The following is a 23,822-nucleotide window of genomic DNA, read 5'->3' on the forward strand; positions in this document are numbered from 1 at the left end:
CTGAGCTGTTTGTTCCGCTCTGGCCTTTGCCAGGAAACCCCGAGGTGACCCCACAGCCCAGACAAAGGCCAGAGGGGCTTCAGCCCTATCCACAAGGCTGGTGCTTCATCCCTCTCCACGTGGCAGCGGGAATTGTGCCCACGTGGTGACACCACCGCGGTCCTGGGGACACCACGCTCCAAACCCAGCCCCCAGAGGGGACACAGTCCCCATCTCCAGTGCTGCTCTCCCAAACACGACAGAAAAGTGAGATGGGGAGTGGTTGTGGTCAATCCAAGACCATCCCCAAGGACACACGGCCGGCCAGGACACGAGGACATGTCCCCAGCCCACGGCAAGGGGAAGAGCACGGTGAACCAGCCACCCTCTGCAGCGCTTTTCCCGCACGGGGACGACTCCGGCCACCCGTTTTTAAGGCACACAGAGCCCGGAGGGGGACAAGGGGACACGGGGTTGGGTCCCCCACCCCCCCTCCAAGCCCAGCCCTCACCTCCAGGCGGACCCAGGGCCACCAGGGCCAGCGCCGCCGAGCCACTTACCGGGGTCCTGGGGACGGCCGAGCGGCTCGGAGGCAGAGCCCGGAGGGCTGAGGTTGCCGTGGAGATGGTTTCCTTGGAAGGGAAGGACCAGAAGGAAGCGGGAATGAAAGTCAACCCCGCAGGGAAGCGGTTGGAGCTCCCCCCGGGGTGGTCGCAATGTGCCAACGGGTTTTAACCCCCCCAAACCGCCCCCAACGGCCCCGAACGGCGCCGCGGCCCCGGCGGGGAACGACGGAGCCCGGCTTGGGTTTGCCCCCACTGCCGGGGATGGGAGCTCGGGATTGTCGGCTCCGGGAGGAGACACGTGCGGGAGAAATGAAATTTAAAACAATAGTCATTTAAATTTAAAAAAAAAAAAAATCAGCCCGGTGTGAGTTGGGAACGGGGATTACAGCAGCGGAGGGGATCATTATATAATGGAGCTGTGGCTGCACGCTCGGAGAACACGAGCGGAGCCCGGCGAGAGAGAGAGGCGCTGGGCTTAACTAATTAGAAACATTAATGGATTGGGAATGATCGGGAGCTTTTAGGGGCTTAATGGGTCCGGTTCCCACGCCGCCCAGATGCGCACAGGCCGTCATTAAGCGCCCTGAGCCGGCAAATGGGCTCACGTGAGTCAGCCTTTTCCCAGGAATGCCTGAGTCAGGAGCGTCCGCCCCGAGCGGGGCTTCGCCCTCCCGGTGTCACACGGAAATTCGGGGGGTACCCGGGTAAAGCTCTGGGTCAGCACAGAACGCCCCGAAATGTGGTCAGGGAATAGTGAGAAAAGCAGGAATTTCCTTGGAGAAATCGGGATGTGGCTGAAAGTTTAACAAAAGGCAGGACAAGGGGTTAAGGACAGCGGGAGAGAAGGGCAAGGAGCTCCTGCTAAAACACGGAATGGTTTGGGATGGAAAACACAGAAATCCCATCCAGCGCCACCCCTGCCATGGCAGGGACACCTCCCACTGGCCCAGGGTGCTCCAGCCCAGCCTCGGGCACTGCCAGGGGCAGCCACAGCTCCTCTGGGAATTCCAGCCCAGTATCCCACCCCAATCTCCCCTTTCCCAGTGAGAAGCCATTCCCTGTGTCCTGTCCCTCCAGCCCTCATCCAAATCCCTCTCCAGCTCTCCCTTTAGGCCCTGCCAGGGGCTCGGAGCTCTCCCTGGAGCCTTTCCCTGCTCCAGGGGACCATTCCCAGCTCTCCCAGACCCCTCTGTGGTCCCCAGGTCTGGCTCAGGATCCTCTCCAGTCCCTTTGAGGATTGGGGGTTTTTGGGTGACCCCTTTGCAGAGGTTCCCCAAACAGCACCAAGAGCCCCAAACGTGATGAACTCAAAACTGGGATTTGTTTTTTCAAAGCCCTTTGCAGAGCAAAAAATCAGCCCCATCCTCCTGGAGACCTCTCACAGATCATCCCAAAAAGGGTTTGCCAATGGAAGAGGTGGAGGGGGATCTCCCAGGGATGCTCAGGAAACAAAACTCACACGAGCAACAATTTTACAGCATCCCAGGGACACAAACCACGGCTTCCTCCAAAAAAAAAAAAAAAAAAAAAGAAGGGTTTTTTTGTTGTTGGTTTTTTTTGGTTTTGTTTTTTTTGGGGTTTTTTTGGTTGTTTTTTTAACAAAGATTTTATTTCCTCCACTCAGGAGACAGAGTTTAAAGGGCAGCAGGAAACTTGTCCAGCTTCAACCAGGATAAAAAATATCCATAGCAAAGTGCTGCCAGGGCTGGACACTCTCTCCTGTGTGACACTCCTGAGGGGCAAGAGGCCACTGGAATATTTATATTTTTAAATCGCTCTGGTTTTAAACCCAGGCTTGGGTTCAGAAACCCCAGGCTGGGCTGCCAAACCCAGGGCAGGTTTTTAAACCCAGACCAGGCTTCCAAACCCAGGGCAGGTTTTTAAACTCAGGCCAGGTTTTTAAACCCAGACCAGGCTTCTGAACCCAGGTGGGGTTCCTAAACCCAGACTGAGTTTTTAAACCCAGACCAGGCTTCCAAACCCTGCCCAGGGTGACTCCAGAGCCCTTTGCTGTCCCTGCCACATCCCTGGAAAAGCCACCCCAGTGATGGGTGACCTCCAGAGGCATCCTCTTCCCCCTTCTCTTGGCTGGGGAGAAGCAGAAAATAAAGCCCAGGGGCGGCCACGGACAGCAGATTCCCCTCTGGAGAAGGCTCCTGCTGTGGGGAAAAGCAGCTCGTGGTGTCAAACCAGGTCCCGGCCGGCTCAGGGTGTTCCCGGGCTCCTCGGCCTGACTAAGCCCTGCACCACTGCAGGAATCTCGTTTTTCCTGCCGGGAAACCTCTGGAACCTGCTGGGTGTGAGGTTCAGAGCCCAGGGAAATCCAGGAATTCCCCCCCACACACTCCAGGGTGGGATGAGAAACAAAGAGATGCTGCTCTGAGCTTTAAAATTTTCATTTTTGGTGTAAAAAAAAATAAAAAAAATTGAAAACCTGTTTAAACCCTCAGCTCTCCCACCTTCCATGAGGGCTATTTCCCAATATTCTGGAAATAAAATAAAATTTTCGAAGTAGCTAGCGCGAGATTAATTTAATTAACCAAATGAGGGAATCGATGGAATAAAATTACTGCAGTCCCAACATCAATTCATTAGGGAGCAGATATTTAAATAGAGATACCAAAATAAAGATATTTTGCATTTGGCTCCCCAGCAAACAGCTCCAACAGCTGCTAAAAATCCTCTCAGAGTTGGCAGAACCGAGAGGCAGGTGAGGAAATTATTTTCCTGTTAATATCAGAGATTTAAAAAGCTCTTAATAAGAAGCACCTGAAGGCAGGGAAGGGAAGGAGAAGTCTAGGACTTGTTTTAACAGCAAAAAACCCACCTGTAAAAGCCAAATCTCCCGATCTGGGAGCCCAGTTCCAACTGCGCTGAGCTGTGGGGCGCAAATGGGGCTTTGGGAGGGAAAGGAAGGGGCAGAGGAGGAAAAAAACCCAGCACATCCCACCTGGGCACTCTTCCATCGCTGCCAAGAGGCTAAAATCTTTTTTAGGGGAGCTTTAGGATGAAGCTCAGGCGAAAAACTAGACAATTTCCGAGGCTCCCCATGACCATCGGCTGAGAGTGAGGAGCTCTCGGTGCTCCCCCACACGCGCAAAGGCTCCAGCTCTTTGTTTAGTGCAAACCCGTCACTTCCCGAGCGGAGTTTCACTCTAAACGTGCATTTAAATCTTGTTTTTATTTCTCAGGAAGGCATTGTTTGGAACTTCCCCCGGCCCGCTCCCGGAGCCGGCTTCCCGGTGATGTGAACTCGAGATAAAGCGGGGCCACCTCGGGCCTTCATTCATCTCCCTGCTCCATAAAAATGGCCCTTTTTTGGGCCATTTTCTTGGGATTTTCAGCTTGTTCTCAGTGTCATTTCGCGGCGCTCAGGCGTGAATGGCCTGCAGAAACAGGGAGGTGACACCAACCCTCCCAGGATGCCCTGGGTTTGGTTTTGGGGTTTTTTTCCTCCCAATTTCAAACTTTTTAAGTCACCACCGAAGCCGTTAAAAGCTCAAACCCTTCCTCAGCAAGCTCTGGAAAACAAGGATTTCTTCTGCCTTTCACGAGTAAAAAGTATTTCCGAGCAATAAAAACGCTCCTTGGACTACCAACAAGACGCACAAGCATCAGCCCAGCTGTTCCTTCAATAATCCAGGATTTTCCTTTGATTTGGGAAGAAATCCCAAGATTTCCTCCGCGCCTCAGTTTCCCTCAGAGTCCAGTGAGCAAAGCCCATGAGCAACTCCAAAAAAACCCCAACACCTAGAGGCTGAAAAATCGCTTTAAAAACGTATTTACACTGGCGATACCAAGCAGCGCGGCAGTGGCCCCGGTGGCCGGGGGAATTCCCTCGATTTCAGCCTTGCAGGAAGCCCGTTTTTGCAGCCCTTTAATTCCGCAGCGATCAGAGAAGGAAACAAAGCCCACAGCGTCTCTCCCCGTTCAGCAGCTCCAGCTGTGCCCTGGCCTCGCTGTGCCTCTTATCTCCCTTTGCCACGGCTTGTCCTCACGTTTCCTTCCTGCCCTGGCCGAGAACTCCGGGCCCCTGCTCCAACCCAAGGTCGCCTTCACCTTGTCCCGGCCGAGCCCCTGGGCGAGAGCTTTGTGAATCAAAAACCCCACTCGGCCCCGGACAGGCCGTAAATTTGCATCTGAAGCGATCTGCGAGGCTGGCTCTGCTCCTTAGGGGATTTTTTAAGTGGATTTCAGGGATGTGACAGATTTATTGGGCTTGGGAGTTGCCCTGCGTCTGTCTGGAGCCTCGTTTGGGTCAGGGGTTAAAGATCCCACATCATAAAAGGCACGAGTTCAAGGGATGAGCCTGGATTTTTTGGGGGTTTCTGCGGTTTTAATGAGATGCTGGAGCAAACCTTGGAGTGAGGGGGTTGAATTTATCTGCCCAAAGCCCTCCTGTGAGCCGCAGAGCTTTAAACAGCGAGTGCAGATCTCTGGTGCAGCCTGAGATTACCAGGGGAAGGATTTCTGGCTTTTCCCTTTATACCTGCCAAAGCTCCAGCGCTGAACTCTCCCCCCCTCCTGGCCCATTTTCCTGGCCGGCAGCTGTGCCTGGATTAAACCCTGGCCCCGGCAGGGCTGGGAAGGTCACGAGTGACCACAGCGGACGGGTCGGAGCCCCCCAAAGGGCGGTTGGACCCACAGCAGCCTCTGAGCAGGAATCTCTGTGGGATCAGGGAAAGGATCCACGATGATTTTTGCCTTTGGAGTTGGCAGCACCTCGGCTCCTGCACGGATCCCGACAGGAGGAGCTGCCAGTGCAGCATAAAGGCAGCACCATTGCAGCCCTCGGGGCTGCTGCGACCCCCAAACCTTCCCTGGCATCACCCCCGGCCCCTCTGGGTGTTCCAGCAGCAACCAGGAGAAGGGGAATATCCCAGATTTTCCAGGGAAAAGCGTGCAGCTGAGCGAGCCCCCCGAGCCGGGCAGCAGCCCCCGGAGCCACCCTATTCCCTCTCCTTCCAGCCCCTTCCCATCCCAAACCTCAGCCCCAGCAGGAGTTATCCCAATCCCACCCCCTGCGGCACCCGTGGGATCCCAGGATTTGGGGACGCAGCCGCCCAGCCCCTGCACCCCGCCCCAGCCCCCAGCCCCATCGCCGACCCCGGGCACGTCCGGGGAGGGGTCGGGGGGAGCTGCAGCCCCGGGGGAGGTGACCTTGGGGCCAGGCGGGATGTGCACACCTGGCACAGCCTCGGCAGGTACCTTGTGACTGCTCCTGCCGGAGCTGCGGCGCTTTCTGGGGAAGGGCTTCTATTTCGGGCAGAATGTTTTCACTTGGCCTATATTAAGCACATTCATTTCGCAGTCACAAGGCAGCGCAGAGCGGCGCGGGAGCCGCTTCTCCTCCTCCTCCGGCAGCAGCTCCGCAGCCTGGCAGCACGGCCCTGGCCAGCCCGCTCCTCTCCAGCTGCTGGCCCCATCCAATCCCCTTCCCAGCCCTCCATCCCCGCGGAGCCCCAGCGAGGAGCTGCTCTGGAAATTCCTGCCTGGAATTCCTGCATGAAAGCACTGCCGGCTCCTGGAAACGGGGTGTGGGGGGGGGGAAAGGCACCGGGAATTGCTGCAACACCGACACGCGACAGGAGCGAGGAGGGGAAGGGTTGAGAAACCCTCAGGTGTGACCTCTGCCAACCCCGCCGTGCTCCCGGCGATGCTGTGGAGGTGCAGGGATGAGGCGATGGAAGCGTTTCCACTTCTTCCCCTCCTTCCCTCCCACTCTCCCGGGCACCGCGGCCTTGGAAAAGGAGATCAATCTGTGCCCCGTGCCTCGTGGAGCCTCTAATTGTGATTACAGCCCTTCAGGGATGACAGCAAAGCAGAAACAAACGCCGCTTCCAGGTCCCACGGCCCGGCTGGATGAGGCTCGTGGGAAAGCCCTGGGGCAGCGGGATAATGAGGAGCCGGGATGAGGAAGGAGCATCCTCTGCTCTGACTCAGCTCGGGCTCAGCCTGGTCCCACGGGGCTCCCGGCTGAGCTGGGATGGACTGGGAGGGTTCCGGTGCCCACCCTGTGCCAGCTGGGCACCGGGACCCGCCTGGAATCCTGGCCGGCTGGGCAGGGATGGGCTATAAATTATAAATAGCAGCGTTTCAAATTCAGGCCTGCACGAGGCTCTTCCCTTCAGTCCCTGATTTGTTTTCTTCCTCTTGCCCAGGATCTCCACAGCCTGGGGTGAAAGGGGAGCACAGGCTGGACCCTTCCCAAAATCCTCCAAGGGAAAACCTGGAGCTGGAAGAGTTAAACTGGTTCAAATCCCCGATGTTGATGCACTTAGACCAGATTAGCCTTTGCATCAACAGGCTCCCAAATCACACTGAACTGGCTTAACCCTTCCCTAAATGGCTTTAACTGGTTTGCAGCAGCGGGAGGTAGAGCTTTAACGAGCTCGCAGCTGAGTCCCAGCGGTGCTGCTTTCCTGGGAAGCCTGAACCCCCTCACAATCCCCCCAGAACCAGTTTAGGGGCTGGAAGGTGAGGGCGCTCCTCATATTTGAGGGGAACCCTTCAACATGAACATCTTTTCCAGAACATTTCCCAGCTTCTCCCCTGCCCAGGTGTTTTTCCGCAGCCCCTCGGCACCATGGCAGTGAAGTGGACCCCCAAACCTCCCCTATTTACAATTCCTCATACCAGCAGGGTCATAGAGCCGCCCCCAAAACCCCAGAGCTGCAAAGCGACAGCCAACAGCGGGGGGTCCCCAAGACAGCCCGCCAGGCCCCCCTTTCCCCCAGCCCTCTTTCAGTGTCCCCAGCCCCGGGGCAGGGCAGAGCCTCGGCAGGGCTGAGCTCCCCCGGGGGGATCATTTTGGAACAATTTGGGTGGGATTAGGACCATTCTCAGGTGCTCCAAGACGCCGCCGCAAACCCGCCCTTACTCCGGGCTGGGAACGTCTCCTTTGCTCCGTGACCCCGCAAAACAAGGCGCCGTTTAATATCTACCACCAAATTCGGCGGAAAAACCCCCCAGAGCCCCGTCGCTAAGCCAGGCCGGAGCGAAGGGAGGACAGGACATCCTGGAGGAGCGGGAGAGCCGCGCTCAGCGCCAGGAGCACCGCAGCACCTCGGGCTGGAGGAGACAAGGAGCTGGGCTGGCCCCGTGTGTGCCGAGCTGCACGTTCCTGCTCTTATCGAGTCCATCGGGATCGGCTCCAGCGGCACCCGCTGCCAGCGTTCTGCCGGGGGAACAGCCCCGGAGGAGAGCGCTCCAGGGGCTCCTCCTGCCCCAGGAGCCCTCCTTTGGCACGGAGCCACCGCCCGGTGCCGCTGACTCACGGCCGTGGCCCGTGCCGCTTCCCCGGTGCCTCGGTTCCCATTGACTCACGGGTCCAGAGCTCGCCCTCTCCTTTCCAGCTCCCATCGCGGACGTTTCTGGGCACTAGGACTCACCTGGGAGCCGCCTTTTTTCCCTGAGGAGGATCCCAGTGCAGGACCCTCAGGCTGGGCAGCTCCCAAAATCACCTTCCAGCCTGGGCGGAATTGCTATTCCCAGGCCTCCAGGCTGCAGGAGTTTCCTTTTCCAGGAGCAAAGGATTCTCTCCATTTCTTACCCTGGGCGGCATCTTCTGCTGCGTTTCCTTTGTTCGGGTTTGGGTTTTTGGGGTTTTTTGTTTGTTTGGTTGGGTTTTTTTGTTTTTGTGGGGGTATTTTGGGGTTGGTTGTTTTTGGAATTTTGGGATTTTTTGGGGGCGGGGGTTGGGTTCTTTTTTCCCCCTTACACATCATGTACAAAAAAAAGAAATTACTTGCAGAATTTTGATGCAATCACTGCCTCAAACATATCCCTTCACACTTCCCATCCATCCCTTCCTCCATCCCGGAACCATCCCATGGTTCATTTTCTCCAGCTGCAGTGGAGGAAACATCTAGGAATAATTCTGAGAGGCTTGGGAAGTACAGGGAAATGGGATTTTTTGGGGAGGGGGAGTAGGCAGACGCGGGCCCCGGCGCACCCAGAGCCGGCCTGAACGGCCCGGAGTGGAAAATTCCTGTCGGTTGAGCCGGGATTGTGGTCCAACAGGTTTTTTAGTCCCAGCCCCTTGAGTTGTGTCAGTACAAAAACTCATCCCTAGGGCATTTGTTTGGATCACATGGGCCAGGGTATAAAAATGAGTCCTGCCTGTCCAGGCCAGTTTGCACCTGGCAAAGGAAGGCAGAGGAGGAAAGAAGAGGAGAGAAGAGCCGCGGGACAGAGCGGGGCCGCTGCGCTCAGGTAACCCACCACGGCCAGAGCAAATCTTCCCCCAGGGAGTGGGAATGGGCATGGACACGCTGAGGGTTTCTCCGCCGGGGATTTGCGGGGCACCGCAAAGGCTCCGAGGGTTGGGAAATGGGGGAATTGTGCGGGAGAAGGGCTGGGTGCTGCCCCAGGAACAGCTCCGAGAGCCCCCGAGGCTTTTCCCAGCACCCAGGGGCCATGCATTCGCAGCTCCTCATCCCCTCGCCACCCCTTGGAGCTGTGGAGTTTTGGGGTGAGGGAGCCGTGGGGTGCCTTGGTGGCCCTCAGGGCGGAGAGGAGCCTGCTCACACAGAGCCACGTGTGAGCAGCCCCCAGATGTGCGGGCACGGAGTTCAACAGCACGGGATCTCACCCTGTTCTCCACCGGGAACACGGAGGGTAAAACCGGCGCCTCTCCCCGGGAGCTGCTCCTGTTTCAGCCAGGGCCGCTGTGGCTCCTGGCAGGTCATCAGCACGGCCACCGGTGTCACCTCCCTGCGGGGCAGCGGGAGACGCAGCGCTGCTGCTGCCGCCGTTTCCTTCGCCCTTGGGGTAGAAAATCGCTCTGGGGCCCCTGAGCTGTTTCACAAACCCGGGCAGAGGCGAGGCCGGGATGAGGCAAGAGGCAGATTCTCCTGCCCCGGGGCGCCCGCCTGCTCCAGTGCCTCTGGAGCCAGCTCTCCCAACCCCTGTGCCCGCCCTGCGATCTCTAGGAGTTTTCTCTGCACTCAGCGCTGCTGCTTCTCCTTCTCTGCTCCCCATCCCTACTTGGAGACAGACTCCTGCTTCTTTGGTGTTTTAATACTTCTTTTTTTTCATTTTTAATGGGGGAACAGTAGAGGCAAAGGGACACCATGGCACCTTGGGTGCCACCACACTGGTTGGGAGCAGACCGGGGAGTAGAGTCCAAGAAAGAGCTGAACACCAAGAGGGAAAGGTCTAAACCGAGCAAAAGTAGCTTCCCCCCCCCCCCCCCCCCCGTCATTATGAAATATCCAACCCCTCACCAAGCCCCTCAAAGCTCCGTGCCCAGAAACAAATCCCAGGAGGGTCCTTTTTCTCCCTTCTTGCCCCCGGCCCCACCCAGGTGCGGCAAGAGAAGGAATTCCTTGGCTGGGGGTGGCTTGGAGGGTAATTTTCCCTTTCCTGACGAAGAGCCCCGGCTGGCTGGCAACATTATCCGCCTATTTTCTGCACTGCTCCCCGTGGCAAGAGAAACCAGGAGAAAAAGGGAAACAGAAGCCACAGGATGCACCGTTATAAGAGGAACTTTCCCCAAAATAGAAGCTTTTCACAGTTTTTTCACGAGGCGTCAGCAGCTCTTAATGCTGTACGAAACTGTGAATCCTGCCTGGAGCAGCCGGCGGGAGGCTGTCAGTGCTCCAGGCTGCAGCTGCAGCTTCTCCCAGGGTGTGGGGCCGGCCTTGCCCCCCAAAACCTGCCTGGGATGTCGGGAATGAGCAGCTGGAAGCGCAGCCTGGGCTGTGATTCCATCCCAGCAGCTCTTTCTGCGCCCCTCGGGGTGGTAAATTCAATATATCCCAGCTGGAGGGTACAGAAATCCTGCAAGGGATGGATCAAGACCTTGAATTTCGCCCTGACCTGGTTTTTAGCTGTAAAAGATCTGTCTGGAGAGCCCCAAATGTTCATTAGCTCAGCGCTGGGGCGAAGGGATGCTGGGCTTGTGTTTTACAGGAGTACACGGCTCCTTCTGGGTTTAAATATTTATAAGCCAAGTGATGAATCCTTGGAGTTCTGCAGCCGTATCGATGGCAGGGTGAGCTGTCAGGTGGCTCATTCCAGGCCTGGGAGATGGGCTCCGGCTGGGGCAGAGAATTCCTGCATGCAGAGCCCCCCAAAGTCCTGGCTCGCAGACAGCCCCTGCTGATTTGGCAGGGCAGGGGCTGGAAGGTGCAAAAATGTTCTTTATTTTGGCTTGGTTTAGATCTTTCCTTCTGGTGTCAGCGGTTTCCCGGGCTCTGCTCCCCACCAGTGTGGTGGCACATCCCAATGTGGCCTTTTGTCCCCTCTGTTCAAGGTTGGGTTTTGCCAGTTTTGCAAAGTTCTGGTTGAAGATTTCTCCCAGTTTGCTCCAGTTGGATATTGGGCCTGTAAATGCCGTTTTTTCAGAGCTGCCTCCTCCCTCCCTGGCTGCTGATGGGGCTGGGGGGCCCTTGGGGTGCTTGGAGCAGCTCTCCTGAGCGAGGAGACCCCCTTGTAGCCTCATCCAGGAAGCCAAACTGCAGGATTGGGGATTTTCAGAGAAGTAGAAAGGATGAGTGACCTTTGCTGCTCTTCCTGGTGAATCCATGGATGGACCCAGCGCCTGGAACCCGCTCCCTGCCAGGAGCCAGGACTCTGCTGCCTTTGCCAGGAGCAAATCCCGGGCTGGACTCTGCTCCTGACGTGTGCAGGATGCAGTGACGGGGAAGGAGGGACAGCCCTGTGCCCTGCCTCGCTCCAGAGCCTTGCTCAGAGCCACCATGGCAGGGGACTCGGTGGCCTGCTGGCCACCCCAGGAGCCAGGAACTGCCCGGGGGGCTCGGATCCACAGGGAAGGCTCTTAGCCCTAGGGTGAGGTGCCTGCAGAGGGGGTGGGAGCTGGGAGAGCCTCGCTGGGGCTGAGGGCTGAGGAGAGATTGTCACTGTGAAGGGGACAGCTCTGTGTGTGCTCCATGGACTGACTGATTTCGGCTGATTTGTGAGGTGGCATGAGGAGGGCAGAGCTGGCAGCAAGATGTGGGGACAACAGGGAGACAAGGGACAGCTCTGTCCCCACACCAGGACACTGCTTGGCCAGCCCAGGACTCGCCTTCCCAAAACCTTCCCAGTGTGGGGAGGTGACACCGAGTGGGGAGGGGGTGGCTTTGGGGCGTGATCCATGTCTGGGGTGATCTCACACCTCCTTTTGCCCTCTCCTCACAGAGCTGCCAAGAGAAAGCGATGGAAAGCCCAGGGAAGGGCAGCCCTGCCGGGAAGATGACAGCCATGGCTCGCAGCCTGTGAGTACCTCCTGCCCCTGCTCCTGGCACTTCTCCTCCGGCCACTTTCTCCAGGGACTTTGCTCTTTGCTCCCATCCCACCCACGCCACAGCAATGCCTCCGTTCCCCATGGATGAGGTGGAAAACTCCCCGTAGAGCAAGGCAAAGGCAGGGTCTCAGCTGTGAGGGCTTTGGGAATGTGTGATCCAGGGCTGCTTGGGGTTTTTGGGGTGTTTCTCCATCCCAAATCTGCTTTTTCCAGCGAGGGATGTGTTGCTTTGGTCTGTGCCAGCCTTTCAGCCCCTTGCAAGGTGGATGATGCTGGATTTGGGGGGCAGAGCCAGGAAAGCTGCAGCGGTTCCAGAGCATAAGGAGAATGGGTTTGGGTTTGGATCGCTGCATCCTGTCCCCAGCCAGGCTGGGCAGGGTCCTGACAGCACCTGGGAGGGGTGGAAACGCCCCTGGCTTTAAACTGGAGAGTCATAAATTTTACTGCGTCTGGAGCAATGTCCGCTCATATCTCTGGTATTCCCAGGGCTTCTTCATTCCCGGCTGGGGAGTAGGAGATGGAGGAGAAGGATGCTGTGGGGTGAAAAGCGAGCTTGGTGTGACCCCCAGAGCTCAGCCTTGGCCGTGAGCTCTTTGCCTGGGAGTCAGGGTGATCACTGAGCTGGACAGGTGGAATTCCTTGGGGACAGGTTCAAGAGGCTTAAACTGGGAGTAAATTAATTACAGCCCTGCCGGAGATGGTGGCGCTGAGGGATGTCACTGGGTGGCCGTGCCATGCCACGGGCTGCTGTGCCGTGCTGTGCCATCCCATGCTGTGCCGTGCCATGCCAAGCCGTGCCACAGCGTGGGCTCACTGGGGAACAGTCAGCTGAGACTTGGTGTTCCTCCTCCCCCGCAGGAGAGGGGCTGTGAGCAGCGCCCACGGGCTCCACAACTGCTCCCGACCCCTTGTCCCCTGCCCCGTGCCCACCCCGGTGTCCATCCTCCGGCCCTCTCTCCTCTCGGGAAACCTTTCCTCCTGGGAAGGAGGCCCCTGCGAGCTCCGCAGCCGCAGCGTTTCTCCTGCCAGTGACAATCGTGCTTTTGTTTTGCCTGGCTGCCAGAGGGGCAGGCGGCAATTTGGCTGCCCGGAAAAGCTGCCGGGAACCCTTTCTGCCACACAATTAAGCACCTGCTAGAAAAGAGCAAATAAGCCAAATCATGCGGCTGGCAAACAAGCTTTACGTGTTCCTTCCCCGTGACCCACTCCAAGAAGCAGAAAAGCTCCAGGCTCTGCGGCTCGGCTGCTCGCAGCTCCCGGCCCCGGGATTTGCCACTCCGCCGCAGGCTCCCGGTCCCGGCGTGGGCAAGGAGGCAGAGCCGGGAGCTGCCTCAAAAGCCAAAAAAGAGCTTTCCCCTCCCCAAATTAGCGGCTCCATCTCCTTCTGCTATGGAGAGACAGATCCCCGTGCTGCGTGTTCGGTGAGGCGCCGGCCGGGCTGGGGGGGCTCTGCCGGGGCTCGCTGCGGTGTCGCATCAGAGTCCGCCCGGCCACGGCAGATCCGAGCGGGGACAGAGAGGGGTCGGGCCGTGCACGGGCCGAGCTCAGCGCGGCTCCGCGGCGGCGGTGCGGAGGGAAGGCTCGGGAAGGGATGGCGAGCATCACATGATGCGGATATGCGGGGTCACAGCAGCGGGGCCGGCCGTGCCCGGCGCCTTCCCGGCAGCCGCGCTGCAAAGATGACTCGGAGGTTTTTGTTTTGGGGGGAGGTTTTTGTTTGATGCCTGAGGGTTCAGATTTTGGGGAGATGTCCTGGGGGCGAGGAGGGGGCTGCAATAAGCCCCGTACAGAACGGTGAAAAGGCAGTGCCGCAGCATGTGGCCTGTGCTTGGAGGGCACCGAGGGATGGAGCAGCTTCACTCCCCCTGCCCTGCGAGGATTTGGGGGTGCTCCGGGGGGGCGGCGGGGCTTGTGAGGGGTCTCCTCCTCCAGCACCACCACACACAGCCCAGCAGGGAGCTGGCACCTCTCTGAAATTTGGGGAGAGGAAGAGGTGCTCAGAGGGAGGCAGGAGGGGGTGCAGCCCTTCGCCAAATCAGGACTGGGGGGCATGGGTGCACAGGAGGGATGGAGGTGAGATTTAGAGGGGGACGAGGGTGTCACCCACCCCCATGGATGTCACCGAGGATGGAGGGCAGGGTGGGAGCAGCAGGGGTAGGGTGGGGGTCTCATGCAGAGGGGGGGATAGGGATTCATGGGATGTGGGATTGGGGGCCAGGACGGAGCTCCCTGTACGGGAGGGTTTTAGGGCCAGGATGAGGGTCCCAAGGCAGAACTGGGGGCATAACAGAGCCCCCTGAGAGGGAGATTTAGGGGCAGAAGGGGATTGCATGGAAAGCAGGATTGGGGGCAGGCACAGCAGAGTCCCCTACAGGGGAGAATTAGGGTCACGATGGGGGTCCGGAGGCACAACTGTGGGAGCATGACAGAACCCTCTGCAAGGCAGGCGTAGAGGACATGACGAGGTCTCAAGGCGGGTCTCAAGACACGCCAAAGCCCCCTGCCAGGGAGGTTTAGGAGCAGGACGGGGGAGCCCACAGCAGGTCTGGGGGCCACCACAGAGCCCATTCCCGCAAGTGCCGTACCGAGGGTCTCCACGCCCGGCAGGACGCGCCCGTCCCGGCCCCCGGGAGCCCCCTCCGGTGTCACGTCAGCCAATGCGCGGCAGCGGGGGGGGGCTCGGGGGCGGCGCTCGGCCGGGGCCGCTTGTTTTTTGTGAATGAAAGGCGGGGCGGCCGCGACTGCAGCGCGCAGGGGCAGCGCTGGGCGCAGCGCGCAGGGGCCGCCATCCGCGCAGGGCTCCGCGCAGCGCAGCGGGCCGCGGATGCGGAGATCGGGGCGGCCCCGGTGCCGCCATGGGCCCCCCGGGCGCCGGCTCTGAGCCGCCCAGCCGTGCCCAGCGCAGCCGCGCGAACCGCGCCGTGGCCATGTCCGGAGGGGAGAGCCCGGCCCCGGCCCCTGGGAGCCGCCGCTTCGTCTGTGTTGGTGTAAGTCCCGCGGAACCCCCGCGCCCCGTTCCCTCCTGCGCTTCCGCCCCGCGGCCCGCTCCGCCTCCGCGCATCTGCCCCGCCGCCCGGCCCGGCCCGGCCCGGCCCGGCTGCCGGCCGCGGGACAGCGAGGGCCCGCTCCCTGCGCCGTGCCCCGCACCTCCGATCCCGGCGGCTGCAGCCTCCCCCGAGCCCCCACGCCGGCTCCCGGTGCTCCCCAGTCCCCTCGCCCGTGTCCCGCAGCCTCTCCCGGTGCTTCCCGTCCTCGTCGGGATGCCCCGCAGCCCCGATCCCGGTGCTCCGAGCACCCCCGAGCTCCCTGCGGTGCCCCGATCCCGGTGCTCCGAGCTGTCCTGAGGCTCCTCTCCGTGCCCCACGGCCCCGGCCTAGGTCCTCCTCAGTCTCCTTGCCATGTCCCGCAGCCCCGATCTGGGTGCTGCGACCACCCCAAACCTCCCCGCACCTTCTCCCGGTGCTTCCTGAGCCCTTTGCAATGCCCCAGAGCGCCCATTCGGCTGTTCGGAACACCGCTGAGACCCCTGGCGATGCCCGCAGCTGCTCCGGATCCTCCCCAGCCCCATTGCCATGCCCGCGCCCGCTGCCGGCGTTCCCCGACCCCTTTGCCGTGCCTCCCGCAGCCCCGATCCGGATGCTCCGAGCACCCCCGAGACCTTCTTGCAATTCCTCGCACCCCCAACCCTCCTGCTCCCCGCTGCCTCCCCGAACTCCCGCACCCTCTCCCGGAGCACTTTGCGGTGCCCCCGCTCCTGGTGCTCCCCGCAGCCGGTCGCGGTGCCCCCCGCCCTCGGCATCCCCCGGCCCCGGCCGTGCTGCAGCCCCGCTCGGGCCCGTTCCTCCCGCAGCGCCTCCCGCACAGCGCCGGCGGCTTCACCCGGGCCCGTTCCTCCCGCACCCCGCGGCTGCCCCCGGCGCCCCCCGCTATTTCTGTGCCTCGCCGCCGTGTCAGGGCGGTTTCGCTCCGCTTTGGGGGTTCTCCTCCCCGGGCGGGGTGCGGGATGGAGGATTTGGAGCCTGGGAGTTGCTAAGCGACGGTTCCCGGGGTGATGGTGCAGTTGCCTTAGCAACCGCGGGCCGGGAGGCTGGAAGAAGCAATTTTGGGGTTCTTCTTGGGGGTGGGGGGGGGGTGGGAATTGGGTGCCCGTGGTTTGGGTGGGGGGATGCAGGCTGGAGCTGCCCTGCTCCTCCAGGCAGAGCTTTTCCTTCGGGGGGCTCCAATCTCTCAGCATCTCGGGTTATTTTTACTCTCTAGTGGGTTTTTGGAGCTGTTCCCAGGAGAGAAGTGATGGTGGGGAAGGTGAGGAGGGGACTTGAAAAGGTTCAGCTCCTCCTGGGGTGGTGTCTGTGGGGCCAGGAGAGTTCCCCAATGAGGTTCTGCTTTATGGAGAACCCCCTCTTTGTCCCCGCTGCTGTCCCCCTCTTCCCCTCCTCACGGTGGGCACTGACCCCACAAGGATTTAGCCTTTAATTCCCAGGAGGCCCCGGACGTTCCGAGCTGGCTCAGCTGGGGGTGGGCTGGGCTCCCCACGAGGGACAAACATCCCAAGTTCCCAACTGCAGTTATCATTGCTGTGCCTTCCCCCTCCATCCCAATGAGCACGGCTGGGCCTAAAAATAACCCACAGCAAAGCTCCCCTCCCCTGGAGATCTCCTGCATCTCCTGGTCCTACAGAGCCCAGCTGATCTCTGGGAGGAGCAGAGGACTGGGGATGGCAGCAGAGGGGGATGGAAATGAATTTTGAGGGGCTAATGGGGAAGGAGCCCACCTCCTCTGCTGCTGCTCCTGGTTTTCAGCGCCCTTTGGGATGAATTCCCCACATCCCAAAGGATGGAGGGGGCGTGGAATGCGGTGACAGCTACTCAGGGAAGTTTTTGCCTCGGGACCAGCCCGGTGTGGAAGCGGCTCTGGCACCTGAAGTGACCTGGATTTGTGCCACCTGCCTTTGCCTCCACCTGCCCACGGGGCTGGTGCCTCGGCCCTGCCCTGTGGGTCCAGGTGTCCCCGGGAGGCTGCGCATGGAGGGAGGTGCTAACATTGGGAAGTCCTTGCCAGGCTGCCGGTTTGGGGAGCTGTGGTCCCACGTGCAGGGCTCGGTTGCCATCGTTACCGGGTATTTTCGCTCACTGCGCTGGTGGTTTATTATAGCAGCTCGGGAGGCCGCTGCCAGGAGGGAGCGACACGGGGGAAGAGATCCGTGGCCTTGGGGAGTTCAGAGAAATTGGGATATGTGGGGGTTTTTGTCCTTCTTGTTATTCCAAGGAGGAAGAGATCTGTGGCCTTGAGAAGTTCAGAGAAATTGAGATGTGAGGGGGTCTTTTTGTCCTTTTTTCTGTCTCAAGGGGGAGGAGATCCGTGGCCTTGAGAAGTTCAGAGAAATTGGAATGTGAGGGGTTTTTGTCCATTTTTTAATGCTTCAGTCCCCTCAGTGCTTTTCTTCCTGGAAATCACATAAACCCTCAGATTCATGCTATTATCAGTTAATTCTGGCTGGTTTAGGCTCTGGCTTTGAGCAGGGAATGGGTGACACACCTGGGCACACCTGGGTGCTGCTCATCAGCTTTGCAGCACTCCCAGCACCAGCGTCTCTCTCAGGAGTGTTGGGGTCACACCTGCTCCTGGGAGCTCTCCCAATCCCCGTGGCTGCTGAGCCTCTGGGAAACCTGAGGAGTTTCTAATTGCTGCTCTTAGCTGGGAGCAAATATCCCCTGGGGAATGGGGTGGGAAGAGGGGCAGGTCAGCATCCCCCAGCAGGCAGCAGAGCCTGGCAGTGCCCAAGTCTGCACTCAGTCAGGCAGCTCTGGAAGTTTCTCTTGCAAATGCTGGAGAAGGAGAAGGAGAAAAAGAAGAGGAGGAAGAGAGAGGGAAAAAAAAAAAAAAAAAGCCTGATCTCACATGAGCAAGCATGAGCCGGAGAGCTGGGAGGGAGGAGAGTGCAATCCAACGCAGGCCATGTGTCTGACGTGGCACGGCAGCCACACTGCCACCAGAACATAAAATTTTAAAGGGGGCTGGCGGGGACAGCGAGATGGGAAGGGCTGGGCAGCTGCTGCAGAGCTTCCCCAGGCTGCCAGGGAGTGTCAGCATCCTCCTGCTCTGTGCCCCTCTGGTGCTCTGGAGACGCCTCCCCGGCTGGTCCTGGCTGTGTTTGCTGAGCCCTCGTTCCACCCCCGCAGGTCCCAATTAATGGATTCTGACATGGATTATGAGAGGCCAAACGTAGAAACCATCAAGTGCGTCGTGGTCGGGGACAACGCGGTGGGCAAGACCCGGCTCATCTGTGCCCGCGCCTGCAACGCCACCTTGACCCAGTACCAGCTCCTGGCCACCCACGTGCCCACGGTGTGGGCCATCGACCAGTACCGCGTCTGCCAGGAGGTGAGGGCTGCCAGGGATGCTGCGGAGGCTCATGGACACCCCCGTGGGAATCCTGAGGAGGTGGAGCTGTGTCCTCCTCACGGGCAGGTTGTGTGTCCCCAAGGGTGGGGGCAGCCCTGTTGCTGTTGTTGTTGTCCCAAGGGGGAAGAGATGTGTGGCCTTGGGAAGTTCAGAGAAATTGGGATGTGGGGCTTTTGTTGTTGTGGTGGTGAGGCTCGGGGACTGAGGAGCCAGATGCTTTTCTGTTCCCACAGGTGCTGGAGCGCTCCCGGGATGTGGTAGATGATGTCAGCGTGTCCTTGCGCCTCTGGGACACCTTTGGTGACCACCACAAGGACAGGCGCTTTGCCTACGGCAGGTGGGGACAGGCAGAACCTGGCACTACCCCAGGGCAGGGAGGGAGTCCCCAAAGTGGACCCTGACCCCTTTTTTTTCCCTCGCAGGTCCGACGTGGTGGTTTTGTGCTTCTCCATTGCCAACCCCAACTCCCTGCACCATGTGAAGACCATGTGGTACCCGGAGATCAAACACTTCTGTCCCCGCGCCCCCGTCATCCTGGTGGGCTGCCAGCTTGACCTGCGCTACGCCGACCTAGAGGCCGTCAACAGGGCACGGCGACCCTTGGCCAGGTGGGAGCCTGGTGCCCTTGGAGATGTGTCTGCCCGCCCTCCTTATCTCCAGAGCTCTCTCCGTTAATTATCTCCCGTCTCTTTCAGGCCAATTAAACCTAACGAGATCCTTCCCCCGGAGAAGGGCAGGGAGGTGGCCAAGGAGCTGGGGATCCCTTATTACGAGACGAGCGTGGTGGCCCAGTTCGGCGTCAAGGACGTCTTTGACAATGCCATCCGTGCCGCCCTCATCTCCCGCCGCCACCTGCAGTTCTGGAAGTCCCACCTGCGCAACGTGCAGCGGCCCCTGCTCCAAGCCCCCTTCCTGCCCCCCAAGCCCCCTCCTCCCATCATCATCGTCCCCGACCCCCCTTCCAACAATGAGGAACGTCCGGCCCACCTCCTGGAGGACCCCCTGTGCGCGGACGTCATCCTGGTGCTGCAAGAGAAGATCAAAATCTACGCACACAAGATCTACCTCTCCACCTCCTCCTCCAAGTTCTACGACCTGTTCCTCATGGACCTGAGCGAGGAGGACCAGCAGAGCACCACGGGGCACGGCTTCGGGGTCACGGCCGTCACGGCGGCCGCCGAGCGGATGCTGCACCAGGAGGAGAGGCACCACGGGCGGGATTTCCTCCTGAGGGCCGCCAGCTTCGACATCTGCGAGAGCGCCGAGGAGGCCGGACCCGGCCAGCGCAAACCGTGCCTTAGAGCCTCCACCAGTGACGGGATCCTGCGGGGCGACCGCTACGAGAACGGCGAGCGCGGCGGGCTGCGGCGGGGCCGGAACCTCTCCTCCTGGAGCCGCGCCTTCGCCAGCATCCAGGAGGAGATGGCCGAGGACCCGCTGACCTACAAGTCCAAGCTGATGGTGGTGGTGAAGATGGACTCCTCCATCCAGCCGGGACCTTTCCGGGCCGTGCTGAAGTACCTGTACACGGGAGAGCTGGACGAGAAGGAGCGGGACCTCATGCACATCGCTCACATCGCCGAGCTGCTGGAGGTGTTCGACCTGCGCATGATGGTGGCCAACATCCTCAACAACGAGGCGTTCATGAACCAGGAGATCACCAAAGCCTTCCACGTCCGGAGGACCAACCGGGTGAAGGAATGCCTGGCTAAGGGGACTTTCTCAGGTACGGCTCCAGGAGCAGCAGCCACCGGGTCGGGTGGGCGTTTGGAGCTCCTGGCTTTGCAGCTGCGCCTCCCCCCGGGTTTTTGGGGGGAGATTTTTATCACCTTTTTATCACCTATTTTTTATCACTTTGGGGATTTTTGTTGCCTTTTTTATTACCTATTTTTTCCCCAAGAAAGTGAGTGTGAAGCCCTTCCCCAGGGTTTCCTGCTCCCCAGCTGGTCCAGCAGCTCTGTTTATTTATGGAAAAGCTACAGAGGCAACCTCCTTCTCTCCCAGCCCAGATTTTCACAGGGTCATCCTGATTTATGAGGAGGAAGTGCCATTAGTAGCATTTCCCCAGCTTTCCAGCGAGCACCACGAGCCACCAGCACGAGGTGACATCCCAGGGGGACATGAATGTCCCCAGCCTCCCTCCAGCTGGATTTATTTCATGGAGATTGATCCTAATATGGTCAGGCTGTCCCTGTCAGGGACAGATGTGAGGTGGCCCTTGCACACCCCTGGGAGAAGCTGCAGAGAGCGAGGCAGGAGATCCCCAGCTTTCCTTCCCAGCTCTCCAAGGACTCAAGTTTGGGTGTGACATTTGCTTCCCGGGTTTTATTACTTGTTAAAAATAAAACTGAAAAGTTTTATTATTAAAAATGTTCTACTTGCTGGCAAATGTGTTGTGATCTGGGAAAACCCCTTGGAATAGGCAGAGCACTGCTGAGGCTCCTCTGAGCTCCTCTGAGCTGGCAGGAAATGCTGGATAAAAATGAAATATTTTATGGAAAAAGACAGGATCTGCCAGGCTCTGTCCATCTTCCCAGGGGTGAGGTGTTCTGTGGCTGAGCCTCAGGTGACAGCTTTTCTGCTTGTCCTCAGATGTCACCTTCGTGCTGGATGACGGTGCTATCAGTGCCCACAAGCCCCTGCTCATCTCCAGCTGCGACTGGATGGCCGCGATGTTCGGCGGCCCCTTCGTGGAGAGCTCCACCAACGAGGTGAGCAGAGCTCCCCTGGGAGGCTGGCACGGGCCGGGGACACGGCCGGGAGGTGACAATGTGCGTGTGTCCGGCAGGTGGCACTTCCTCACACCAGCAAGAGCTGCATGCGGGCGGTGCTGGAGTACCTGTACACGGGGCAGTTCAGCTCCAGCCCCGACCTGGACGACATGAAGCTCATCATCCTCGCCAACCGCCTCTGCCTGCCACACCTGGTGGCTCTCACAGGTGAGTCCAGGTGGCTGCAGCATGGCAGAGGGGCTGTCACCCCATCCCAGCCACCCCCTGAGCCCCAGTGTCCCCCAGGGGGGCTGTCACCCCATGCCTGCCACCCCCTGAGCCCCAGTGTCCCCCAGGGGGCTGTCACCCCATGCCTGCCACCTTTCTTACCCTGAGTGTCCCCCTGGGGGACTGTCACTCTGTCCCAGCCAGCCTCTTACCCCGAGTATCCCCCTGGGGGGCTGTCACCCTGTCCCCGCCAGCCCCTGACCCCCAGTGTCACCCTGGGGGGCTCTCACCCAGTCCCAGCTCCCCCCCTTACCCCGAGTATCCCCCTGGGGGCTGTCACCCTGTCCCCAGCACCCCTGACCCCCAGTGTCCCCCTGTGCAGAGCAGTACACGGTCACTGGCCTGATGGAGGCGGCGCAGATGATGGTGGACATCGATGGGGACGTGCTGGTGTTCCTGGAGCTGGCTCAGGTAGGACAGGAGCCTGTGCTGGCAGGGCTGGGGGCACTCCAGGTGACACACAGAGGGGTCTGGCAGGGCAGGAGGTGACACCCAGAGGGGTCTGGCAGTTCCAGGAGCTGGACAACCATGTCTGGCCTTGGATGTCCGTGGAGAAACTAGGTGAATCCCTGGTGCTGGCCCATTCCTGGTGGCCCTGAACTGGTGTCCCATCCTCCCCCAGTTCCACTGCGCCTACCAGCTCGCCGACTGGTGCCTGCACCACATCTGCACCAACTACAACAACGTCTGCCGCAAGTTCCCCCGGGACATGAAGGCCATGTCGGGAGGTGAGTGGCAGCCAGGGGGAGGTGACAGCAGGGTCCCCGCGGTGCTGGCACCGCCCTCACCCCTCCTCGTGTCCCTGCAGAGAACCAGGAGTACTTCGAGAAGCACCGCTGGCCGCCGGTGTGGTACCTGAAGGAGGAGGATCACTACCAGCGGGCGAAGAAGGAGCGGGAGAAGGAAGACTATCTCCACCTCAAGCGGCAGCCCAAGAGGCGCTGGCTCTTCTGGAACGCCTCCTCCTCCCCTTCTTCCTCTCCTTCATCGTCGGCAGCCACAGCCTCCTCTTCCTCCTCCTCCTCCTCCTCCTCGGCTGTGGTTTGAAAGCCCCGTCCTCGCCCTGGCTCCAGCGCGTGTCCTCGGGAGGAGACGGGGAGGAGGAGGAGGAAGGGTGGCATGCCCTGCCCCAGCGCCAGGCGCGGAGCGGCACAAGCCCCGGAGCCGCCGGCGGTGCCCACCCCTGGGGAGGGGCTCGGGGCCAGCCCCCGGCGCTCCCGGAGCCCTGGGCAGGACTGGCGGAGCCCGAGCAGCAGCAGGAGAAACTCATGAGATTAGGGGAGCACCAGGACTGTGTTGTGGTTTCATTTCAGGAATTTTTTGTTGGGAATCAGTTTTGTGATTTTGGAACATCAAGCAGCATGAGGAAGAAGAACAAGAAGAAGGAGAAACACATCCTGCTTCCACTTTGATTTGGAAACAGAAGCTCTGGGACGTGGTTTGGGTGTCTGATGGCATCTCACCACCTGGAGCCACCGTGGGGGTCCCGCCACCCCCTTTGACACACAGCAGGGTCAGGCACGGGGCAGGGGACCCTGGTCCCCAAATGCCTCCAGGCACTGCAGAATTTCCCCTACAAGTGGGGTCTGTCCTAAATCAGGGCACGGAGGGGACCCGAGTCCTCTCTTCCCTGTTCTTAACTCTTCAGTTTTGTTTAGACAGAAACTTAAAGCAAAAAACACCCCCAACCCCATCCCAATATAAATCCCACTCCCTCAACTTGCCACACCAGAAATGAACCCTGAGCCCTTGGCTTGGGATTTTAGCCTGGAAGGCTCCATTGTAATAAAAGGCATTTTAAAAGCCCGGCGTGGTCCCTGTGTGTGTGGGAGGAGCTGCTGGACAGGCACATCCCTGTGCCAGGCTTGGGGTGATGCCCTCACCCCCTGCCAGCGCTCCTGGGACGGGCAGGGAGCGAGGAGACCCTGCAGGACCCCAACACGAGGTGGCTTTTCCATCGGACTAACCCTGCACGTCCCACCCGTGCCCCTGCAGGGCTCGGCAGGGCTGCCAGGCACCCCAACCCTCCTGACCCTCCCCAGCTGGGATGGGGGAAGGCTCCTTGGAACCCATCCCCGCAGAGGCTGCTGCTGGAGGCGGCACCAGGGGATGCTCCCGGTGGTGTCCCCTCCCAACCCTCTTCCTAGCTGGCCTCGTGGAGCACCTTGGAGCCTCTCATTCTGCATGCCCACCCTCAGCCTCGGATGCAGCAGCGAGGTGGCTCCTCACCCCTCGGTGTCCTCACCCCTGGCAGCCCCAGCGAGCAGGTAGGACCACGCCTTTTCTCTCCTTTTTCACACAATCTGGGCGCTCACGCTGCTTCCGAGTCCTGCTCGCCTTCCCGGGGCCAGGACCCGAGCCCTGGCATTGAACCCTGCATGTGCCTGGCTCTGCAGGAGCTCCTGCCCAGGTTTGCATGCTCAGGGGGCACAGAGAAATGCCCAGGAGCCTCTCCTGGGCACCAACCCTCTGGGCAGGTCAGCGACAACCTCCTGCTTTTCACCCCAGCCCCACACTCTTAAAAAAACCCCAAACCCTGGGCAGGGCAGGGGCTGGGGAGCAGCTCCCAGGGGCAGTTTTTTGGGGGGTTGAGCAGAGCTATTTTCTCACTAAGCACTGCATGGA

The 23,822-nt window shown here is 59.9% G+C and overlaps 2 protein-coding genes across 5 annotated transcripts in view; one reads left to right on the top strand and one right to left on the bottom strand.

Moving 5' to 3' along the window:
• Positions 1 to 5,841, bottom strand: part of PEBP4 (phosphatidylethanolamine binding protein 4) — a 75,903-nt gene extending 70,062 nt beyond the window's left edge. Inside the window, exons 1-2 of one of the 2 annotated variants that reach the window (XM_066337027.1) lie at positions 5,754 to 5,841; positions 540 to 611 (exon numbers count right to left, since the gene is read on the bottom strand). The gene's annotated coding sequence lies outside the window, so the exon portion shown is untranslated. Of the gene's footprint in view, positions 1 to 539; positions 648 to 5,753 lie in introns of those variants that run through there. The other variant, XM_066337028.1, reaches the window with a different exon arrangement.
• Positions 5,842 to 11,640: 5,799 nt separating this feature from the next.
• On the top strand, positions 11,641 to 23,003 carry RHOBTB2 (Rho related BTB domain containing 2). Of its 3 annotated transcripts, none has more exons than XM_066337225.1 (10): positions 11,641 to 11,767; positions 17,976 to 18,177; positions 18,432 to 18,535; positions 18,621 to 18,806; positions 18,894 to 19,924; positions 20,791 to 20,909; positions 20,987 to 21,137; positions 21,520 to 21,608; positions 21,820 to 21,925; positions 22,006 to 23,003. In XM_066337225.1, exons 1-10 carry the CDS (start codon positions 11,709 to 11,711, stop codon positions 22,242 to 22,244), a joined length of 2,286 nt encoding a protein of 761 aa, XP_066193322.1. In that variant the 5' UTR covers positions 11,641 to 11,708; the 3' UTR covers positions 22,245 to 23,003. The 3 variants fall into 3 exon arrangements, with proteins under 3 accessions (XP_066193322.1, XP_066193325.1, XP_066193324.1); XM_066337228.1 differs by lacking the exon at positions 11,641 to 11,767 and adding an exon at positions 14,524 to 14,783; XM_066337227.1 differs by lacking the exon at positions 11,641 to 11,767 and adding an exon at positions 15,805 to 16,098.
• Positions 23,004 to 23,822: the final 819 nt, after the last annotated feature.

Source organism: Sylvia atricapilla, chromosome 28 (genome assembly GCF_009819655.1).
Source record: "Sylvia atricapilla isolate bSylAtr1 chromosome 28, bSylAtr1.pri, whole genome shotgun sequence".
NCBI classification, from domain to species: domain Eukaryota; kingdom Metazoa; phylum Chordata; class Aves; order Passeriformes; family Sylviidae; genus Sylvia; species Sylvia atricapilla.